Source organism: Mustela erminea, chromosome 20 (assembly GCF_009829155.1).
Source record: "Mustela erminea isolate mMusErm1 chromosome 20, mMusErm1.Pri, whole genome shotgun sequence".
In the NCBI taxonomy this organism is placed as follows: domain Eukaryota; kingdom Metazoa; phylum Chordata; class Mammalia; order Carnivora; family Mustelidae; genus Mustela; species Mustela erminea.
This window is the reverse complement of record NC_045633.1, coordinates 37,506,307-37,529,531: the sequence shown is the minus strand read 5'-3', so window position 1 is coordinate 37,529,531 and position 23,225 is coordinate 37,506,307. Positions and strand designations below refer to the sequence as shown.

Here is a 23,225-nt window from a genome sequence, read left to right as displayed (position 1 = left end):
CGGCGGCATGGCCATTTGGAGGCGCCCTGTGCGGACAGGGTGCCGCCGACAGAGGCGACTGAAACCGGCAACACCCAGCCCCGCAGTGTGTGAGGGACTCCGCCTGCTCCAGAAGACAAGGTGGCGGTCCTTCCTTCTCCTTCTGGGGATCTCGCTGGATAGAGTTCCGCCACCCCTTCCGCGAGGCGCCCCGTGGTTCTCCTGCGCCGTGGCACCCAGACCTCCGGGGGTTTCAGAGAAGAGCCGGCAACACAGGAGAGAGGTGGGTTGCGAAGCCGGCGGCCCTGCGTCTCAGCCCGGGTCCGAACCTCACTAGCAGGGGGCAGTTTCCTCATGGGCGCCTCACGACTGTGGTAAGGGCTTAAGGGACTAACACTCTGTAGAGGGCCTGGTCCCACACCCTTCCCTCAGCACGCTAGTTTCCTGTCCCACAGACCGGACTCACGACGGTCACGTTGCTGTGTGGACCAGGAGACCTTCCGCCGCCCCATCCGGCCCTGCTGACCGTGGCTTATGCAGGGATCTCGCCGAACCCACCCATCGCGGACCCAGAAGGGGCTCTCAGGCCCAGAACCCCTGAGCTGCAAAGGCCCCCGGGCCACTGTGTTTGTGACCTCGGTTGTGCAGGTAACGAAGCCCAGGTGTCTGGGTTCTGGACGGGGCCGAGCACACAGTGTTTTGTGTTTTTCGTTTAGATTCAGGCTCCGTGTGAGACGGTCCTGCAAGGAGCCAAGGAAGAATGGCTTCTCCGGACTCAGCCGGCCCGCAGTGCTGAAGAGCCGGATTCAGTGCAGCGATGGCTCAGATGACCCGCGCTCGAAGCGCCTGCAGACCCACGAGTCAGCCGAGAGCTACAGAGAGAACACGCTCGGTTTACGCCCACAGCTGACGGCACCCCCGCCGGGAACCAGACACCTTCCCCTTCTCCCGCATGCCTGTTCTAGAACCTTCCCAACCGAGAAGGGCTACGTCGCGCCTCCGTTTCATGAGCGGTCCGCGGACATCATTCTCCCGCTGCTGATGCTCAGGAAGGGACAAAACTTCTGTCAGAATCTAAGGAGGAAGCGGGAGAAGGAGCCATGGCTGACGACTCATCACAAGAAATACGTGGGATTCTGTGACCCGAGTCTGCAGGGAAGGGAGGGACCACGACCTGCGACCTTCCTCACGTTTAGGTCTCCACGGAGGCCTCAGGGAAGACCGCGCAGCCCAGCCAAGGAAGAGGGCCTCGAGCGGTCCCGAGCAGACGGCCGCCGTCCGCACCGTGGCTGCTTCTGAAGAGTCCACGCCGGGAGCAGCCGCAGAGAGGGCAGGCGGCCGCCCCACACACCACGGCGGCCACCGCGAGGCGACTGTCCAGAAGCTGCGCGACACCTCTGAGCGACGCAGCCCGGCCCGGCAAGAAAATCCAGGACCCACAGAGCAAGGCGACGGCTTGCTGGAGACGGGGTTCCCTCCTGAGCTACGGTCTCTGAGGAGACGTTTCCGAAAGGAGGCAGAGGAATAAACTCCCACCAGCTGCCTGGAAACATCCACAAAGTCCGGGAAGGGTGGTGGACGGCACCTCCCCTTCCTCCACCCCAAACAACAAGGCCTTCCTGTTCAAGGAGCACAAGAGAGGAGCCACTCGCCTCCCCACAAAGCCCGGCCACTTGGCGGCCGTCCAAGAATGTGCAGAGGAACCTTGAATTTTGAAAACATAATAGACAAGGGAGTCCGCTTAAGAAAAGATTTCATCCATCGGTTAACAAGAGGCTGGGGTCAGGAGGCAGGGCCGTCCTCACACTTGAGAGGCCATACTGAATAGCGCAGGATTCCGCAGCAGGAGCGGGGCTGGGGGGCCCTGGCACAGAACAGCGGCTACTGTTTCGAGAGGCTGATCATTTCTGCTGACCTGACGGAGACGTGTCATACGGAGGTTGAGTGGTGTGGACGGGTTAAACTGGATGAGGCAGAGGGAATCACGTCCCTGTGAACGGGAGAGTCACTGCAGGCCACACCTGGGAGGTGCCCCTGCCCCGGCACCCCCAGCCCTGGGACCCCCGGTCCCAGCACCCGCTGCCCCGGCACCCCCAGCCCCAGCAGTCTTGGGAGGGGGCCGAGCACAGGATGAGCGTCGGGCTCAAGGGCTCGTGTCAGCAAAGCAGCAGCCGTTGGAGGGGGACGCCGGATGCGGGCAGGCTCTGTGCTGGGCCTTTTGTGGCCTCCTCTGCCTCTCTTGGGAAGGCGAGGAGTGTGGCCCAAGAGCTCTTGAAAACCAAGAGGCGGACAAGGCACGGTCTGGATGGCGGCGGAGCAAAGTGCACTCCTTGCCGCTGCATCTCTACCCTGAGGACGTTTGTGACAAAAGTGCTGTGCCATGTAATGTCCCTGAAGATTCCAAAGTGCCTTTTAGTCATTTAGTTCAGTAAAATCTGACTTAAGCGTATTTAACTGTAGTCTGAGTCTTTTAAAACTGTGCGTCTGCGTCTCTGTAAGTGACACGTCCCGACCAGCCCAGCGGGGGACCGACGGGTCCCACACACATGCGGCGGCCCATCCACTCGGCAGGAACGTCTAGATGCCGAAATACCTCTCCTCGCCAGGACAAGCAGCGGCCAGTGCGCTGCATGCGGCCGGCACGCAGATGTGGACAGACGTTAAAGCCGCTGCAGCGTTCTGGGACTGGGCTCCCTGGGGCACGGGGAGCGGCTGAAAGGTGGCTCCTGGCTGCCTCCCGGGGACAGAGCGCACGGCTGAGGTGTGGACACAGAAGAACGAGAGGCAGGACGGTCCTCCGTGATCTTCCGACATTTACTAGGACGGCAGGTCCTCAGCAGCACACGGGGCACGGGGTACTTCCGGGCACCCGACAAAAGGGCAGAACGCCCTCCTCTTCTAGCGGGTCCCGCAGCGGGCATGCCGAGACCCGGCCCTGAGCCGTGCGGCCTGGAATAAACGTGCTGCGTGGCCTTGCCCCCGAGGTCTCACCCCTCAGCCCTGCGGTGGGGACACACGCGCAGTATCTTGCACACGGTCCCCTCAGGAGGAGGCGCTGGCGAAACCTGGGACGTCAGTGACGTCTGACTTCACACTGGCCGCGGGGAGGTACCCCGATGGCTTCTCGGACTCCACCTCAAGGCCTCGCTGGCAGCCTCTGTCCCAAAGAAGGGTCGCAGGGGGACACTGCAGAGGGGGCCGGGCAGCGTGGGGCCCCCGGCAAATCCCACTTTGCGCTCCCGGGCCCGGCCAGTGGCTCGTGCAGCCCGGTGACACCAGGTCCAACCTCGACACGCGGGGCAGCTGCGGCTGGGAGCAGAGGTCACGAAGGGCAGCGGGAGCGCCGGGGACAGGGGCGCCGGGAGGCCGGTGGGCGGGCTGGCCCTGCGCGGTCTCCGGCGGCGGACTCTGAGCACATGCGGCCAGAGACGCAGGTGCGGGCCTGCCACCACCTCTGGTCGTCACCGGGCACTGCTCATCATCCCTGTCCCTCAGAGGTCCACATCCTGTCCAAGCGCTCGGAAGCGCGGCTGATGGCGGTACCCCCAGACACCAGACCGTTAGCGGGCCTTGATCATGCTAAGCGACAACGGAATTTCTCCCAAATGACACGGGACACACACTAAGAGCAGCCACGTTCATCCGCGTAGATGTGGCCGCAGGGAGGGCAGCGGGTCCCCAGGCTGTGCTGGCGATGGGAGGAAACACTCCCGCAGCAAGAGTTCTCTTCAGCCAAAACCAGAGGAAAAGCTTCTAGGAGTCACCACGGATGAAAGTCACGGTGACCGTCCCGGGCCGCGGGCACAGGCTTCCTGCGCGGGCGAGGAAGGAAGCGGACATTCCGTCCGGGCACCTGCGGGGCGTGCGCGCAAACACGCGCGTGTGCGTGTCGTCCCTTCTCAACATCCTGCCAGCCCCGCGAGGCGGGAGCAGCACGGTGCTGCCTTACATCTAAGGGGACCGGAGTTAAGAGGGGAACCGCGGACCGACGGCGCTCACACAGCTAGAGAGGGGCTCGGCTGTCCCCAAACCAGGTGTCCTGACGTTGAGCTCGTGGTGCTTTGTTGAAACCGTGTCCCTGCCACGCGGGCCGTGCACTAGAAGCGTCAGGGGCGGTTTCGGAAACGCGGGTTCCCGCACTCCACGTGGAGACTCGTCCCCTGGAAACGTCTCCACCAGAGTCCCCGGGCTCGCGTGAAGCGTCTCCCTGCACACGGCACTCGGGTGACGGTGCTGTGCAGCTGGGTGGGGGACCCCCCTCCACGCTCGGCTGCCGGGAAGCCGCACACTCCAATCTCCACCCCGGACCAGGTGTCCCTCTCTCCGCCGGCTCTGCGGGCCGCGCCCGTCGGCTTGCTAACGACCCGACCGATCAGTGACGGAGCCAGGCCCGTCACCGATGCTAGGGGACAACTTCCCTGTCCTTTCTCAGTCCCTGCCGTTGCCACCTGCCACGTCCCAGGATCAAGACCACCAGGGCCATGAGCCTAACCACAGGCACGAGAGGAAATAAAGCTGCGATTTTAGGAGCCTCCGCGCTACTCGCCAGGATTCAGAACACGACAGGACTCTCGCAAGGGCCAGAGCTCACCCAGCACTGTCCGCTCACTACTGAATCAGCCCCAGGAAAGTGAGCGAGAGCGGCTCCCACCTCAGCACCCAAGGCGCACTCCGAGTCAGAGCTCAGAAGCGAAAATAAAGGAAGGGCAGCCATCGGGGAGAGGGGAGTGTATGAGCGTCCGTGTGGGGGGTACGGCTCACGGACGCGGGAGGGATCGGCAGGAAGACAGAATTTCACACGACGGCATCATTTCAGTAGCTCCTGTGGGGGGCACGGCACCTCGTCACCGTGTCTCCGTGGCGTGGGCGGTAAGAGCTCTTACCGAGATTCGGGGAGGTTCCATGGTGAGTTAAGTCACCCCAGCTGCCGGGTCTGGATCGAGGCCCTCCGAGTCCGAGACCAAAACCTACTTTCCTCATCACTGGATCCCAGGAACAGACTGAGAGTCGGAAACCCAAGACTGTGCTAGTTTCCTGGTGTGACTGAGTGGGGACGGTTTAAACAGAGACGTTAGAACAGTGTCGCCTGCACACGGCGAGAGAGGACGCTCCTTCAGATGCTGCATCTGTCCACCTCAGAAGGTCTCGAGACCCACATCCTTTGGGACAGGCATCCCTCTCTGCCCCCCTAGAAGCTACTCCCCTGACTTCTTCATCATGAAACGGAACTCTGGGACAGCACAACGCCAGCTCCCCAGGACAATCCCGATTGATTGGGGAAATCTAGGTCATTTTTGCTTTTCTCATTTCCTATGCTCCTAGGAATGGACTGTTGCAGCCAAAGAGAGAGACAAGGACCTTGCATGTAACTTTATAAGGAAAAGGGTTTTTGCTGACGTCACTCAAAGATCTCGCAGTGAGATGATCTCAGATCGTCAGATTCAGGGTAGGCTCCGAATGGGATCACAAGTGTCCTCGTAAGACAGAGGCAGAGGAAGTCCGACCCACAGAAGAGGAGAAAGGCACGTGGAGACAGAGGCAGAGCCTGCAGTGATGCGGCTACGAGCAGACAGAGGCCGGCAGCCACCGGAAGCTGGCAGAGGACCGGGACGGACTAGAGAGAGCTCGGCCCAGGGCTCGAGGCCGACCTTCTGGCCGCCAGCTCTGTAAGAGAATACTTTCTGCTGTTGTAAAGCTGTCACGTTGGTGGTCATTTGTGACAGCAGCCACTGTCACAGTCCACGCAGGGCCCGAGCCACTGCTGGCCGCTCTGTGGCCACAGCTGACCTCGTCCCAGGTCCCCGGTCTCCATCGTACTCAGAGAGCAAAGCTTAAGCGAGGCCGACAGAGGGACTGCTCATTTCTGACCAGAGCAGACACGTCCTCGAAGTGTGTCTTCCGCCGGCCCCCACGAGTGCTGGGAGGTCTCTCCGGCGCTGCGCCCCCGAGCCTGGCGCCGCCATCCTTGGAGAGACCCTGGCCAGTGAAGTCCCCAGTTCGCTTCACGGGTGGTGGATGGGAGCAGCCTTCACCGACAGCGGCCACCCCAGTAGGCAGGACCCCTGTGCCCTCCGTCCTAAAGCAGCCAGGACGCCCTGCAGCACCTGGTGGGACCAGGGGAAGCTGCACCTCTTTAGTTCGCATCACACACGGGGCTCTGTCTTGGCAACGGTGTGAGGAACATCTCGTGGGATCGGGGGTCCCAGACAAGGAGCGTGGGGGCGGGGGGTGGGATAAGAAATCTCACACTGTACAACAGGAGTAAATTCCACAGGAATTATTTGAAAAGCCTCCTCAGAAGGAAAACCAGAGCTGAAGTGGAGAAGGAACTTGTGTGTATCTACTCAGAGATGATAAAGCCTGTCTTTCCCTCATCGCCTGTGCTCGTCTGGGTCTCCTGTTCTTCAAAGCTTAGTGATTTCCTGCAGATCCCTGCCCCAGGGCCTTGCTCCCGGATCTCACTGACCAGTGACATGGCTGTGCTGTCACTTCTCTCTGATATTCTTCTGCCTCTCGAAGACAGACCTATTTTGGGTCCTGTTCCCCAAGAAGTGTGGCTCTGCAAGCTGACTTGGTTGTAACTCATTCATCAGCTGATGTGTACTAGGATTTGGGGAGGGGGCTGACGGGTGGGAAGCAGCAGCAGGGGACCATGCGGAGGGGACTGAAATCAAAGATTGACTATTACTGGAGGCCCTATCATTCTAGATGTTCTGTATCTAGATTAGAAAACAAATCAGCAGCAGCTCAGAGGCATTAGGGAAACTGCCAAGGTCATGGTCAGCACAACACTATCCAGATCCAACTAGAATGGGGTCTCACTGCCTTATCTGTCTAGGCGTCCCCTCCACCCAAAGCTTCGTGACCTCTAACCTCCTGCATCTGACATCCAGAAAGGAGCACCTTAGGACCAAACCTCCGGGAGCCGTGTCTTGGCTGGCCGGACTGCACGGTTCGCACACTTTCTGCCGGAGGCCAGCTATCACGCAGAGCTCAGCCAGATACGGAGTGCTTTGGCCGGTTTAAAAGCACATGCCTTGCCATGGGGCAAAGACCACAGTGTATTTACTCTGGCCAAAACCCACTGATGAGCACCACAGTTAGTGGGTAAAATACACGAAGTATCTCCAAAGATCCTTATTTTAAAAAGAGAAACCAGTACCCGTACAGCGTGAAACCCGGCAGACATGAAGTTAACCGAGGGTCCAAGCTGCCAGCAGCGGCAGGAAGACCTCACCGGCCGCCTCACGTGATGCACTGAGAAGGGCCCGTCACTCCCACGGTATTCCTGCCCGAACGGCACAGCCTCAGTTAATCAGGAGAAAACTGGGGACAAACCCAAACCGCAGAACCGACCGTCCGCAGAATTCCGTCCTCGGATCCCGGAATAGAGGGCGTAATGGGGGAAAGAGGTCTGTGCATTTAGCTAACGGTACGATACGAAGGTTCATTTCCCAGTTTTGGAAGACACGATGTCAGGGAAAAGCCGGGTGCAAGGGCTCTGGGAGCGTCCTGTGTTATTCTGGGTAAATCTAAAATTATCTCAAAATAAAAAAAATTTTAAAAAAAGGCAACAACAAAACGCTTGCGAACACCACCCGCTCTCTTGAAGGAATGATGAGCTTCACGCTGGATTTTAGGTGCCGCGGCAACCGCTGCCTCAGGGGGGCCCCCTGGGAGGCTGAGGACCTCCCGGGTACGTGGTGACTTGCCAGCTGGGAAGCTGGTCTTGAAAGTCAAGGTGACCCGGTGTGTTGGTGCCGGGCGTCCCGAACTCAGAACCTGCCCCTGCTCGGCCCCCTCTGGCCTTCGTCTCTGCCGAGCAACTCGTAGCTCGCTCAGAGGAGACGTCTGCTTGAGCTTTTCCGACGCCGACCACCTGGTTCTCAAGTCCAGGAACAAGGAAAAGGTGGGAGATGCGGCTGTGCCGTCCTACGCCAGCCCCTCCGGGCTCCTCCAGGTTCCCGAGGGAGAGGAGTGCGGAGAAGGGGCTGGGGCGGCTCTGCCGGCGTCCGTCTTCCTTTCCTCATCCCAGAGCCCACAGGAGCAGCCCCGACCGCACTTCCCGCCGGGACCTAACCCTTCTGGCCTTCGTGTACCAGCATCCCTGCTCTGCTCCCGTCCGTGTTTACGGCAGCCGGGGGGCCGGACCTCGAGTCTCCAGGGGCCCGTGCAGGGACCCCAGGCCGCGGCCAGCCAGGCCCCGAGGACCTGCCCGTGCTGAGAGAGCCGCGAACGCCACGGGTCTTTAGGGCAGCTGAGTCCTGCATGTTCAAGGACGGCGAAATCAGCTCCCTCTTGACCACAGACCAGGGCGTGGAAGCTGACCTTCCCAGCTGACCCTGCTCCGTGTTTCCTTAAAGAAAGCTCTGCGACCTTGGGATGTCATTGAGTGACGGCCGGGTCCCCTGGAAGGACAGTGTGGCGTGACTGCGACACTGACCCGAGAAGGCGAGTGGGAATTCTCGCCGGAGCCTCGACCTTCGGCCTCAGTCCATCCTCGGCTCGGAGTTCCTCCCTCGGAAAATGGAGATTAAATATCCCTTCACCTGGGAGTGTTGGCTCCGGGGCTCCGGGGAACTCAGTGTTCGGCGCTTTCCCACAGGTAGTGTAAAGAAGCCACTCAGGCCTCACGACAGCCGTGCACATGTGCCACGGCTGAGACGCACACTTCCAAGGGCTCAAGGTGGCACGTTCTGTCGGTTTTTGCCGGCACCGAAAAGAAAGGAAGGCATTCTGAATCTCACTGAAAGAAAGCTCCACAAACGTCAGGGGCTAGGATTAATATATGGCTATTTTGTTCTTAATGGCTATCGTCCCCACGTACATTTATTCCTAAATCAGACGCAGACAAGTCCGCAGGGATCTGGCCGGGCTCCCACTCACGCCCACAGTTCCAGCTGTCTGCACGGCTCCGCGGGCTCCTGGTCACCCAGACCCTGACCTACGGCTCCGGATGGCTCACTCTCAGAGACGGACTGACGGCAGCACCCAGACCCATCCCATGGACGTCCTTGAACCCGACCATCCACAATGCCTCCCTAAACTGGGGGTCACCCAACCACAGCCACTCCACTTAGGAAGGCCTCCAGATCTAGCTCCCGCCTTTCCCGTTCCTGGAGCTGACCTCCCTATCACTAGTAGGACAACGTCCTCTTGGGTCAGCCGGCCAGAGCGTCTGTCCTGCCCTTCACACCACCGCCAGATTCCCCTTCCAGAAAGTTGGATCTGCTGTGTCCTTCACCTACAAGAAGCACTCAGCGGGCTCCTGTGTGGATCAAATGCAAACCCTTGGCTGCCATCGGGCCCGTCTACACGTAGGACTTACTTGCACCAGCGCACACCTCACAGCTCTTTGCTCTCTCGAGCACGGTATCCCGTTGGCCTGTGGTCCTCTCCCTTCTCGGTCCCTAGCAGTCCTCCACGCCCGCGTGTTCCAGTCAGAACTATTCTCCTAGACACTACGGTTTGGTTGTCGGTAGTCCGACACCGTGCCACTCTTCAGCAGACACTCTGGGGACCTGTGACTCATCAAGGCACCTTGGTTTCCTTTGCCATCAGACCTTATCTTTGTCAACTCTCCAGCCCTGGTTCCCAGGGTGGCGCGCGCCTCAGCCAACAGTGACGGCCAGAGCTGCGGAATGAGCCCGGAGTGAACGTGGCTGTGACCGAGCTTATTAACTTCTGGTCTCAGGAACACCGCCTCAGCGAGGCCGCCTGTGACGGCTGACGAAGTCTGGCCCTGGACACAAAGGAGGCACCCCCGGATGCCCGCGGCTCCTCTGGACAAGTAAGTTACACCTGTTACTCTGGGCAAGTGACAGACTAGCTGGTATCCTGGTGACCTGGATCCTTGTATCTCTTTAGGGGGTGGGGGAGGGCCAGAGGGCGTCAGAGAATCTTAAACAGGTTCCACGCACAGCACGGAGCCCAATGTGGGGTTCGATCTCAAGACCCTGAGATCATGACCTGAGCCGGAATCAAAAGTCAGATGCTCAACTGACTGAGCCACCCAGGCGCCCCAAGGGGACTGTTTTATACTTGGGGATTAAGACATCAGCCACTATATTAAAAGTATTAATAAATTCTGGACTCCTCTGAGTACATGTACATACAAACCCTCCCCCACTTTCTAAAGTCCTGTGCCCTTCTCTAGCTTTTAACAACTTAAGCAAGATAGACCAAATCTGTGAATGCAATTAAGGTGATTCTATAAAAATTTAGGAAACTATTTTATGTGATTATAATATGTAATTTATTACATGTATTATGTGTTCGTATTTGAGACCCTGTGGTGACTACCATGTGCTGGCTTGGGGAGATCAAGGCAGCTGGGACAGCTGGCAAGAAGGGCCTTGGAGTGGTTGGTTCACACGGCGGGAAGGTGCGGGGGCGGTCATGCTGTGGACACACTGCGTCTGCTCAACCCTCACCAGTCTGAGCCCTCCACCCACCCCAGCACCACACAGCTCACCTCCGGAACAGAACTTACAGACAACACGGACCAGTCTTTCCACAGTCCCTCTGGAGAACAGACCCAGAACCTAACCCAGGCTGAACCAATGGGAGTCGTTGCCTTAGATTTTAGTAGCTACAGTGGAAAAGGCCAGGCAGTGTCTTCTCCGCTGGCCGAGGCTAAAAGAATGGGTTGTGATTTCAACCAACAGGAGAAACAAAGTCTCAGAAACAATCAGAATGAAGTGGACAAACATAGAGCAGAGACAAGACCTGGAGGGCACTCAATATGCTGGTCTGCGCTGCTGAAGTATCTAGTCCTTGGGCGCCTGGGTGGCTCAGTGGGTTGAGTCTGTGCCTTCAGCTCAGGTCCTGATCCCGGGGTCCTGGGATCGAGTCCCACATCAGGCTCTCTGCTCAGTGGGGAGCCTGCTTCTCCCTCTCTCTCTGCCTGCCTCTGCCTACTTGTGATCTCTGTCTGTCAAATAAATAAATCTTAAAAAATAAAACAAAAAAACTTAAAAAAACACATCCATATCTCCGCCATGCTGACGGCTCAGTTACTGCAACACTTAAGTGAATTCCAAAAGCACATACATTTCCTTGTTACTTTGATTTAATTTCCGCTATTTGAAACAAACAAACAAATCCCAAAAACACAAAACAAAACCCCGGTAAACACAAATACAGCCGAAGCTGTTAAACTTTAAGAGTGCTAAAACGAACCAAAGACTTCCTAAAGGCTCTTGGAGGAGTTCTAGTCTAAGTACTTATTTGAGGATGTGGAGATCACACATTCTATCGAGCTACAAAAGCTTGACGAGTCCCTTTATACAACGAAGAGTGCTCTGTACTGGATTTGGTGGTCAATGCCGAATTTCTCCTTCTTCTTCAAGTGGGCCTACCTGCACAGCACTGTACGTTCAGGCAGTGGAGAGTGCAAGCGTGACTCTCCTCGGAAAACAATCCACATACATGGTCATGCTGTCCCCGGGGAACACATTATTTAAAATTATTGCTGCATTCTAAGTAGGCCATCGGAGAGGGATAATTACTTCTCAATGACTGGATCAATATTTTTGTTTTGTCCTCTGCTACTTGAGTGATTGGATCTCAGGCCGGAGGAGAAAGTCAGGTCAGTCCCCGAGACCTACCGCAGTCTCCCGGGGCAGATCAGTGTGTGCTCCTGGCAGCCCAAGGAGGAGAGTGAGGCCAGGAGTGTCGTCCCTTGTGCGCGCACTTGATTTCCCATCTCTCCATGAGGAAAGCCGCGGCGATCTGGGGCCCCTCTGACGCAGTGTTCACACACCTGCCCGGAGGCTACGGAGACAGCTCATCTCACGTGCAGCCTACGGGACACGCTCATGAACGGACGACACTGCCGCCTGCAAAGCCAAGGGCAGCCCGGCTGGTCCGTTCTGTCTAGGCAGGGGAGCGTCCCAGGCTTGGGAGAGGGAGAGATGACGGGGCTAGAGAGGCGGAGGACACAAGACAACATCCACGTCGGAGGCCCGTGTGACGGTTCAGGTGCCCTCAGGATCCGCCGGGGTGGAATCTGCCGTGATTTCACTCTGACAGGACGGGCCCTGCCCTGGTTCAGTGGGAGACGCCATTCAAAAGACCATGATTCCACAGATGGTTATCACGGCCTTTCCAGTAAGAATAAGAGAAAGGACGCCGAGTGATATGAAAGGAAGAAACGTTCTGCCCGAGCGGCCGCCTACCCCTCACCTCACCAAATCCACGCCTTCCGAGTACCTGCGAAGCACCGTTTGCATCAGTGCTTAATTAAAGCTCATCACAGAAAACCTTCTCTGAGCAATATTTTGTTGGATGTTAGAATTACAATTGAGAGTGATAAAACACTCTTTGAACATTTCCTTTTATTTCTAACACGTTACTATTCTCCATGGCCTTTTCCAATCAGTCCTCAGGCTTACTGGAACACGGCAATGAGGGGGAGCCCAGCTCCGTGGCTCAGAGCACTGCCCCCCGGGCCAAGACAACATGGTTGGAAACCCGGCTCCGCCACCGGCTGGTGTAGTAACGCTGGGCACGTCACCTAAGCTCTCTGTGACTCAGTTTCTTCCTCTGTAAACCAGGGATCGTGTTAGCACCTATCGTTAGGATTACAGTGTGGGTTAAATCAGTCAAAACACGTAAAGTGCACTAAACACGATTTATATAGCTCTTGTTAGTTATCTCTCCGTGGCATGGAACCCTGCAGGACGTCAAGTCGGGGAGGTCTGGGTACGAGGTTAGGAATCCGGTCTCTGCCACCATTAGGACATGAGGTGAGTTACCTAACGTTGTTGAGCCTCGATTTCCTGATACGTAAGATGTGGTACTCATGCCCACAGTCTCTTCAGTGACTGTGATTGTCAGGGATAACGTGTAAGACATCCTGTCAAGCATTCCTAAGCGGGTTTAGGAGTCGATCAGGCCTGCTGCATGGACGGACACGGATTCTGCCGCACCGAGGACCCATGTTTCCTTCCCTTTGTCTGACCACAGACGGACAAGCACAGTGAAATCAGCCAAGGTCCAGCAGGGACCGGGGCTCACCCTGGCTCTCCCGCCCTCACCCACCTCGGAGGCCGTGCGCCAAGGAGCGCGAGCGCGTCCGTATGCGCCGGACGGTCAACCGCCCGCCGGTCCGGGTGTCCAGGGGGACACACACCTGCAGGCTGGCCCCCCCATAAAGCCCTTCCCTGGCTTCCTGCTCGGAGCAAGAGGACGGCCCCTGCTCAGGCCACCCCCCTGCAGCACCCCTGCGCAGAAAGGCAGGGCCCCTGGGCCCCCCATCCGACGCCTGCCTGAAGCGCGCGCCGGAGCTGGGGAACTTGCCTGAGAAGCCAGTAAAATTTTAATGCACTCTGTAGTGCGGTCATGTCATACTCGGTTATGGCAAATAATCCCAGACGCCCGCAGAGGTAAAATGGAGCTGTAACGTGCTTGCCTCCTAACCCGAGCTGACAGCAATGATGTACGACCGCCATTAGCGGAAAATATCACTTCAACTAACCCATGATCCAGCTCCGCTCAGGGTCACATTATCCATGAGGAACGAATTACACTCCCAAAGTAAATACAAATTTTCTACACGAAATGGGTACAAAAGAAGGGAAGGGGGCGACGCGTTCCGTTCGCCAGCCCGCCGCTGAGCGACACAGATGATAAAGGACGGGACAAACCATCGGCTGACAGAGCGCCGCGCTGGAATCAGCTCAGCCGGCCGCACTCCCGCCGGTAAACACTATATCCTCCCCTCAGTGGCAAATACCTAATCTTTAACACGGACACCGCGGCACACACTCACCACCATCCGGGCCGCAAGAGCGCCCCGCGAGGCATTTGCTGCCAGAAAAGGAGCAGCCCCGTGGCCCCGGTGACCCCCCGCACCCCGCCACCCCGGGCTGAGACCCTCTGCAAAGGTGGGAGACGGTGTCTGGGCGTGGACAGGGGTCCTGGAGGTGGGGGATGGGGGCACAGAGTGGAGCTGCTGGCGGGGTGCGGCTCGGGAGCCGCGCTGGGACCATGCACCCTCCCCAAGGTGCCGGCCGCAGCAGGAAAAGCCTGCAGAGACCACAGGAGATGCAAGGGGGGCTCCAGGCCAACAGCTGCGACAGGAGCCTCCGTTCCGGGCCCTGTGCTTCCCCACGCTGCCCAGGCCACGGTGACGAGTCCCTCCCCCGCTTCTGGGACCGCGATCACCGACAGAGCATGTGCGGGTAGAACGCTGGTCTTCACAGAGCACCTACGAGGTGTGACGCACGTGCTAGCTGTGGGGGACTTGCCGGGAGCAGACGGCTTAGTAAGATAGGGGAGGTTTAATCTCTCTGATACGAGGAATTTCAGAGGCAGGTGGGGGGTCGTGGGGGGTGGGGAGGGAAAAAATGAAACAAGATGGGATCGGAAAGTAGACAAACCATAAGAGACTCTTAATCTCAGGAAACAAACTGAGGGTTGCTGGGGGTGGGGGGTAGGGAAGGGGTGCCTGGGTGATGGACACTGGGGAGGGCGTGTGCTACGGGGAGTGCTGGGAAGTGTGTGAGACTGATGGTTCACACACCTGTACCCCTGGGGCAAATACTACATTATACATCGAGTATACAATATACATTATAGTTAAAAAAAAAAATTAAAGAAAGAAAGATAGGAGAGGTTTACACACAGATACGCGTTAGAGAAGACCGAGTTCCTTGAGCAACAGCGCGTGCTTCGTCTGCTGCTGGGAAAGCTCCCCGACACTCGCAGTGGCCCACAGGCTGCTTCTGCCTCGCATCTGCAAGGGTAAACCCATATACTTTGTAGAGCTCCCTTCTCGCCTTGGACGGGCGGTTCCCAGGTCAAATTTAAAGACGCACATTTGGGAAGAGCTTGCACATCAGAGTTGTAAGTGAGCCCCAGCTGTATTTATTCAATAGTCATTGAACAACTGACAGGTTTGAACTTTTCGGAGCTAGTGGGGTTGTGGGTGAATAGGTGAGACACAGTCTCGGTCTCTTCTAGCAGAAGGAGGGGGAGGCAGAGGGAGAAAGATACCACCAGGGCTATGAGGTGGGGCTTTGGGGCCTATCCCAACTCACCCCGATGAACAGGGAAGCAGCATGTTATGGGGAAAAGAGCCCAGATCCTGGAACCTTAAGACATGGTTCACATCTCGGTTCCGTTCCTCGACTTCCTCTTCCGTTTCATTTTCATCATTTGTAAAATGATGATACACACGGAGAAGACAAGCTCCTTGATCGGATCTGTCACAAGTCTGACGCAGTTTAGATGATCAACAGTGTTGTATATGAAGATGCCCAGAGATCCCCACAATAAACATTTAAACAGGTGATGGAAGATGACATTTGTAGAAGTGTTTTGAATAGTACCACGTTCTCTCCACCGTGAAGTGGCATTTCTTCCTCTTATCTAATTATTAAGCCCAATCGCATTGATTTACAGCTCCCAAGAACTGAACAGCATCTACATTCTGTGACCAAGAAATAAGGAAAATCTCTACGACGTATACAGGGTGGGCAATTTGACCCTCTCAGCTGTAGCTTTGATTAGAAAAAGAACTAAGAAGAAGAAAGGTAATATACATTAACCCACTCATTTTTGGGACTTCTGAAAGGTTAAAATTTGGCTAATTATGAATACAGCCTTAAAGAGATTTTATTACCTTTATTACACCTAGAACGGCAAAATTATAGGGAGCAGTGAACTGTAACTACATTATCAACCAGAAGTTGCCAAGGGGGCATTAACCGAGGTAACCACATACACAAATACCCATGTGCAGGACTAAAAAGAAATTCACATGTCTTTCCTGGGGACAGAACAAGACAGACTGCTCTGACAACCAAAGAGCAACTCAACCCGGTTACACCCTAAGAAAAGCCACGTGCACAGAACGTGTTGTTGAGGGCATCACTAGCACAAAGGGCTTTGCTCACGAGCTTCCTGCCCATTCGGGTTCATGGTCAACTGGTCAACGGTCAATGAGGATGAAAGCCATCGCCTCCACCTACCTCTTCCTTGGCCTTGTAACCTTCTTGCGGGTCAGCTGTAAAGTCCAAGGCAATGGTTCATTCTAAGAGAAAGCAGCTGACTTTTGCTCTTGGACTGTAGAATCGTGAACTCAACCCCACATGATTTCCGGAATCCCCACAAGAATTCCTTTCACAGGCCAAATACTACTTGTTACCGGTCAAGGGGGTTCTTAAAACATATCACGTAAGCCGGCTCTTCACTAGTTCCCGTGTTCTCCTTGACAGGGTAACTGAGGAGCAGAGATTGAACTACTAATTGCCCCGCCCCCTCTCTACAGACGCACAGGGACCCCCTAACAGAGCCAGGCAGCAACGCCCACCTTCCTTCACTGACACTCGGGAAAAAAACATAGCCGACGTGAACGACTGCATGAGTGACCCAACAAACCGATAATGACCTTGTTCGGACATTAGGCCCGTACGCAAGTTTCCTTTAGTTACTTGGAAGAGTCGACACAGCTGTGCCACAACCTACCCACTAGGTTTATTCCCTCTTAGGAATTACAGAACAAAGAATGGAGACACTCCTTCTAGAATCTCCTTTCTACACAGGCCAAGAGAAAACACAAGGACGCATTCATTTCCCTCTGGGATGCCATGTTGTTGGAGCCTAGCAAAATGGCCACACAGGAAATCAGGCCATTCAGTGTTAGATCACAGAATCCAGCTTCACCTTACAGATGGCAAAACCAAGGCTCAGCACTATCTGGTAACTTGCCCAAGACCGCACAGCTCGTTAGTGTGAAGTCAGAAGCTAGGTCTTCTGGGCATCCTCCAAAACCCACCCAAGATGAACCACAGAACATCCAGGACCTGTTTTTCACTATTCAGTCTAAGAAACAAGAGTCTGGCTGATGGTGTCTGACCAATTTCCAGTAAGTCCTGAGTATTCCTTTTACTGATTTATATTTAATTAAAAAATCTGTATATTTATAACCTCTCTTTTTCAGGCATATGGCATGATAGTAATGGGCAGATATGCTACGAACACATTGTCAGGGAAGCAATTTCTGGTTCCGCGCGACAACTCTATGATACGAAAAAGAGGAACTTCACGAGGGTCCGAATTTCAAATAATCTGCAGTAGAAATTTAATCCCAGCGTGATCTGAACAGGAATTCTGGATGGGTATGACGGGATTAAATCAGCCGGAGACACGATGATTGTTCGAAGAACAAGAAAATGTCATTTTGACCTGGGCAAAAGCGCAGAGGGGCAAGAAGCAGCCGAGTGGATGGGCATGAAGGAAATCAGGCGCCCCAAATAGAAAGCTCTTGAAACTCGGCCAAAAATTGTAGAAACTGCCCAGATAACCTAGCAAATTTATAAATGGCTTAGGAGCATCTCAGGAGAAAATAAAATTGTAAAGGAAATCCAGAAATCGGAAGGCGAGAGCACTTACCCGCTCGAGTCCGGGAACTAAACCCCGGGACTGACACAAAGCACACTCAAGTCCGGGCGTCCGTTTTCTGAACTGTTCCACTCACCCTCCATCTGGAGACGGATACCCAGGAAAGGAAATGCCCACTGAGCGAGAAGAATGAACACGACTGATCGCCCAGTTTGTGCCCGACGCTATGCTAAGTGCGGGGATAAAAGGTGAGAGTGCGGGTCCCTGCCCTTCTTCTGGGGGTGGCGGTTTGCTTTGCTGCTATGAAACTGGAAGGGGGTGGGGGTGTGGGGGAAGATTCTTGTTTCCAGCTGCAAGACAGGACAGTGTCTCTCACTGTCTCCTGCTCAGAGCAGGTCCTGTTTCAAACCCGAGCTCTGAACGGAGGTTCTACAGCAACGAGGGCCTTCTGAGCTTCCTTCTGGAACGTTGCTGAGGAGGCACAATCTTTACCAAGTGTGAATCGCGGCCAGTCAAGGCTGGACTCCTCCACTACAAGCACAAGCCACATGCCCAGTCTGCAGCTCGACATCTCGCAGCTTCAGAGCCCCTCAGAAGCCAAGTGAGGCATGTGGTTTGTGTGGAGTTAGGAACATAAGCCTCCGCTGATTTTCTCGCTGCTTTTCTTAGAAGCTGCCCCCTTCCCACACAAGTGAACACAAAATGATCAAACACAACACATTTCAGCATGAATCAAAAAATGAGGATGCAGCAAAAAGTGTGTGCACGCCGGGGACGGGGCGGGGGAAGGGAGGTGGCAGCGGTGCAGGGAGCTGCTGTAGACAATCGGGGTCCCGGGCTGTCCCGATCTCTTGGGAGCAAGTCACGGGGACCAGGTGACCCTCTCCGGGTGTTAAAAGCCCAGACAGAGGAAAGTACCATCAGGAATCCTGTTCACGGGTCCACCCCGGAGGCACTGCGCCGGTCCCTCTCTCCCGGGATGGGTGTCGGGAACTGACAGAGTCCGGCAGAGTACCAGGCCCACAGTCTACCGAATCGCCATCCGACCCTGCAGGACAGCTCGCTTGCTCTGGGCTCCGGGCTGTGGCCAGAGGAAAGCCTGCTATTTGGGAGAAGGAGTTTAAAAATCACTGTACGGGGACCCTTCCAGATTTCCCCACACTTCCATTCAGTCTGTAACAGGACACGCCCTTGGGGATGAGGGCCGAGCCTCAGGTTTGAGTGAAAAACACACGCCCCACCCCACCCCCCATCCTTTGGCACCTCGGGTGGGTCGTGAGCTCTCTGAAGAGGGTAGCCTTCCTCATTTCCCAAGCGAGTCTCACTCACCCCGAGTAAGCGTCAGGAGGGCTAACATTTATGCGCACCGACTACGGACCAGGAGCTGAGCCCAGCGTCTTGGTTTAATGGTCACACAACTGCGGCGGGGCTGCTGGTATCCCATTCGGCAGACAGGAGCACTGAGGCTTGTCTGCTGCCGCAAAGTGGGAGAGCAGAGCCAGGCCAGAGCCTTCAGCCCCGGAGGCCCGCGTGCGTGACCACCGGGCAAGACACCTTCCGACCAGCTTTGTCCTGTGGCCACACGGTGACCAGGAACTGGGGTGACAGAAGGAGAATCGCTTTCAATCTCTACATCGACGTCATAACCATATAGGGAGTGTTTCTTAGCAAGACGGTCTGCTGCCGGGGAGGGGAAGAGACGAAACTGGAGAAAACGTGGACCAAATACGTGGAAACCTGCACGTGGTCTCCCTGTTCTCTCGACAGCAACGCACTTTGAGTGGGAGACGACCAACTGCTTCATTTGGGTGATTACGGGGCAAAGAGCTTCCTCCTTTCTTCACCCCAAGTGCAGGAAAGACAGTCCCCACACCGAAGACGCTTCGGGGCGTCCGGAGCCGTCTCCAGCCCCCACGCCATCGCCTGCCTTCGCAAAGTCCTCCGGGTTCTCTGCCACTAATGCGACGTGTGCCCGCGCGGCGGGAGTGGGTGGCGAGAGGCGCCCTGCTCCGTGTCTCCTCAGGGCCTTTGCCACACACACGTGCGTCTCCCGCAGGCATGGAGAGCCCTGTCTTCTTCGCCCCTCTCCCAGTCACTTCCACATTAATTAGTAAGGGTATCATTTTATAAATTACAACTTCGTATCAGAGGAAAGCAGAGTTTATCTTAATTCAGTCAGCTGTGCGAAATACAGTGCCCTAATTTTAGCCCGCCAGTGCAGCAGATCCCCGTGGAGTAAGAGAATGACAGGTCTTCCGGAGAGAAATCCCAGTGGGTCCCTACAAGTCTCACTCTTGCCTCCAACAGCATCCCTGGTGAGGCTGTCGAAGGGGTCCCAGGACACCGAGTGGCATCTCTTCCCCCATTAGCAATTCCGATCCTCCGAGCAGCACATGAAAGCAGCCCCAGTTGGCTGTGGGGCTCGGAGGGGGCCCGGGCGAGAGGTTCTGGCACAGAAGAGGCTGACAGCGGCCCGGGCCCCGGCGCGCGGCAGAAGTCTGGGCGGATGGTGTGAACGTCGGTGATAAACACCAGACGATCTCAGTCCAAAAGGGGAAGCCTGACAGTCTTAACCGTGCCAGAGCCAAGCAGGCACGGCTGCAATTACAGTCTTGATTGCTCCTGCTGGGAGCCCTCCGGAGGGAGACCGGGGGGCAGGGCAGGGACGGGTGATGGGAGTGCGGCTGTGCGGCAGCTCCAGGGGCGGAGGAAGGCCTGCCGGAACACTACGGGCCACCGGGCCGGACTGCACTCTCCCCTCGCTGGCCGGCATCCGGCGCGTGTGCCCACTGTACAATCTCTTTTCTCTCCTTTGTGGCCCCCAAGGTGCCCCCTGGATCTGAGCGGTGCGACCCTGGCTTCCTTCCCACCGCCAGCCGTCTGCGCAGAGGCTCTGCCGCTTCCTTCGCTCTGAGCGGGAACCCAGGGCCGTGAGGACACGGGCCTTCAGGACCCGGGGAGGGCTGACTGGCTACAGGAAACGCCCGGGCCCCCAGAGCACTCTGAAAACCACAGACGGCTCCGGTGACTCTGGAATCGCCAGTCAGGCGATAATCCCGACAGGCGGCGCTGGACACCTGCCGCGGTTCGAGGTAACTGGGCGGGGATGAGGCCCAGGCATCAGGGGTTTGCAGGTCTCCCCACCGCCCCGGTGACTCGGCTGTGCATTCAAGGTCGAGACGGCTGATGCGGACACACCCGCGCGCAATACACCACCAGACCACCTCACCGCCTTCGCCCACAGCTGGCGCTTCGGGAATTCGCGCTGCCTTTTCCAAAAGCACGTCCTTTTAGACGTGAAACCCCGAAGAAGGCTCATCCCCTCGGAGGAGTGCCACCACCTTGGAAGGTGAGATCAACTACCACCTTTAAAAGATCTCCTGGATGGGTGAGGAAGTACGGGTCCCTCCCTGGGTGGCCGGGCCGCCCGACGGGACGATGGGAAGGCTGCCGTGGGGAATGGGCCTAGCCGGCTGCAGGGCCAGCGAGCACAACTCAGACCCCGGGCTCCACTGCTGCCCAACGGCCTCCAGCGCCCACAGCACGCCGGCTGCCCGAGGCTCCGGGGACCCCCTCGCGGGGAGCTAAGCCTCCGGGGGGCTGCAGGAAGGAAGCGCCTACTTGTCAGTTAAACAAAAGAATAATCCCCAGCCCCTCTGCAGCCCCTCTGCAGTGTGTACTTTCACTGTCATCCAACAGCCCATTACCATGTCACAGCACAGCGCACCCTTCCATAGGTCACTTTGTTTAAAATGACACAGATAATGCACATGTCAGCTAGCTGACAGTCCGGGCCGTCCTTCAGAGATAAAAACCTCAAGGCGAGAGCCTGTTCTTATCTAGGGGACATGCATTGGTCTATCATCCAAGTCAGGCAGAACATGATTTCTCCAGAGAGCACTTTTTTCATTTCCTGATTTTAAGGAAATCAAATAAGCACCATTTGTCTTCATCTGAATATGCTTGACCTGCTCCAATGATGATGTCTCGCATTTTATAACAGGCTACATGTGCTGAATTCAAATTAACGACAGGACGGAACAGGAGCCCTCGGATCTCTCGGAGGCCAGAAGCAGAGGAGGGGGGAAATGCAGGGCTGGGCGGGAAGACGCGACCGAACACCGACGGCCCGGTTCTGAGTAAAACCCACAAGCGAACGGGGCGCGAAAGGCGGAGGCTGGGGCTCGAGAAACCCAGCGAGACGCAGGACAGACCCAGGAACCGGCGGGGGGTTACGGGGCCCTTCCTTCCAATGCCAGGCAGTACGGAAACCGTGGAGCTCAGAGAGCGCTTTCTGAAATACGTAAGGGAGGACTAAAATGAGGGAGACGTCCGGTTGGGGGACGGCGAGAAGGAAAGACCAAACCATCCCTTTGCTTCAGGCATGGAAAAGTTCACTATACCGCGTCGTGATCCGATCTTCTGAAAGCTCCATGTGGCCTGGATACACAGAGCCTGGCGGCCATCAGCCTCGCACGTACCTGCAGGAAGAACCCCCCGCCCACCTGGCCGTCTCCCGGACGAGGAGAGCCCCCTCACCCCATGACGACAGGCCCCAAAACACACCATTCGTATTTCTATCAAGAAGGCCACGATGTATAGAAAAGCAGGAAGAAGCAGGGAGGCCAGTAAAAGAAATGGAGAAATGACATTATCAGTGCAGACTAGCACGTTTACTCGTCCAGTCAAGGATTAAAAAAGAAAACTCAGATGGTTATTAAAATAGCTTCCTCTTTCAAAAATCTCTAAAGTGAACACTTGATGTTACATATACCCAATCTTAATGGGCACTTAAAAAAAAAATAGACCTCACAAAGTAAATACGTTATTTTTTATCATAGGCAACGTTGCTGTGTCAACGCAACGGGTCTTGCAGAGCAGAAAAGCTGTGGTCAGTGTGGAGCCGGCATCCCACCACCCTGGGACTGGGTGCGGGAACCACGGTGCTCGACTGCGCCCACGATGGTGGGGCGGGGAGGGGGTCTTACCTTCTCTTCCTGGTCACTGTCGCTGTCACACTGAAAAGAAAGACAAGAGAATAAGGGTTAGTGGAAACATTGAGCAGATTCTTGTTTTCTGATACAGATAAAAATAAAGACAAATAAAGGAATTAGGAAACGTTAGCTGAGTTGTACAGAGCTTCTTCCGCTCTAACGCTTGTAAACCGAATGAGAAACGAAGTTCGGAGAAGCGGCTGCGCTGGCCTCATCCACGCCTGCGCTCCGCGGTTCTGCCGGCGGCCCGTGGACACGGTCCGGCAAGGTGCCTGATAACATCGGTGGGCACCCCAGCACACGGGACGGGGGTGCCCACCGAGAAACCAATCCAGCCGCAGGACTAAGGGGAATTAGGATCATTCAGTGGGATTCAGGGTCAGTCGATACCTTCAGAAGGAGACCTTCTGCCTCCAGCTAACGTGAAAGGTTATGTCTCTCCTGGTGCTTTTACCCAGAAAAAGAGGAAACCTCTGGGTGCTGCGTTTTCTCATGTGGACCCCGAAGGGAAGAGAGCATAATGGGCCGAGTCCACCGGCTGCGGCGGCCGCCTTTTCCAAGGCCCGGAAGAAAGAGGGAATGTTCTCTACGGAAAACATACCTAGGACAAGAGGAGGTCCGGGGAGTAAATCAGTAATATGGGCAAAGAAGTACATGTTAAGGCTGCAGACTTGCATCATACCTAACAGATCCCGAATTCCAACTGGTGAGCTAAGTCTGGAATAACCAGAGAATGAGTTAACTCCAAACTTTGGCTTCCTCATTAGATGTGAAAGGGAAATGATAAAAACCACATTTTCTTTTTTAAACCAACAGTGTTCGTTATCCGTCGGATCTTAAAAAGGGGGATGTGTTTCATCGGAGCGAATGCACAGCAGGTCAACGTATTTGTCTGTAGATGAG

The 23,225-nt window shown here is 56.0% G+C and overlaps 1 protein-coding gene across 9 annotated transcripts in view; it reads right to left on the bottom strand.

Moving 5' to 3' along the window:
• Positions 1–23,225, bottom strand: part of AUTS2 (activator of transcription and developmental regulator AUTS2) — a 1,075,180-nt gene that overhangs the window by 279,201 nt on the left and 772,754 nt on the right. For all 9 annotated transcript variants that reach the window (XM_032328510.1, XM_032328513.1, XM_032328512.1 and 6 more), the window contains one exon: positions 22,317–22,346. In XM_032328510.1, the coding sequence (XP_032184401.1) occupies positions 22,317–22,346 (30 nt within the window). The remainder of the gene's footprint in view (positions 1–22,316; positions 22,347–23,225) is intronic.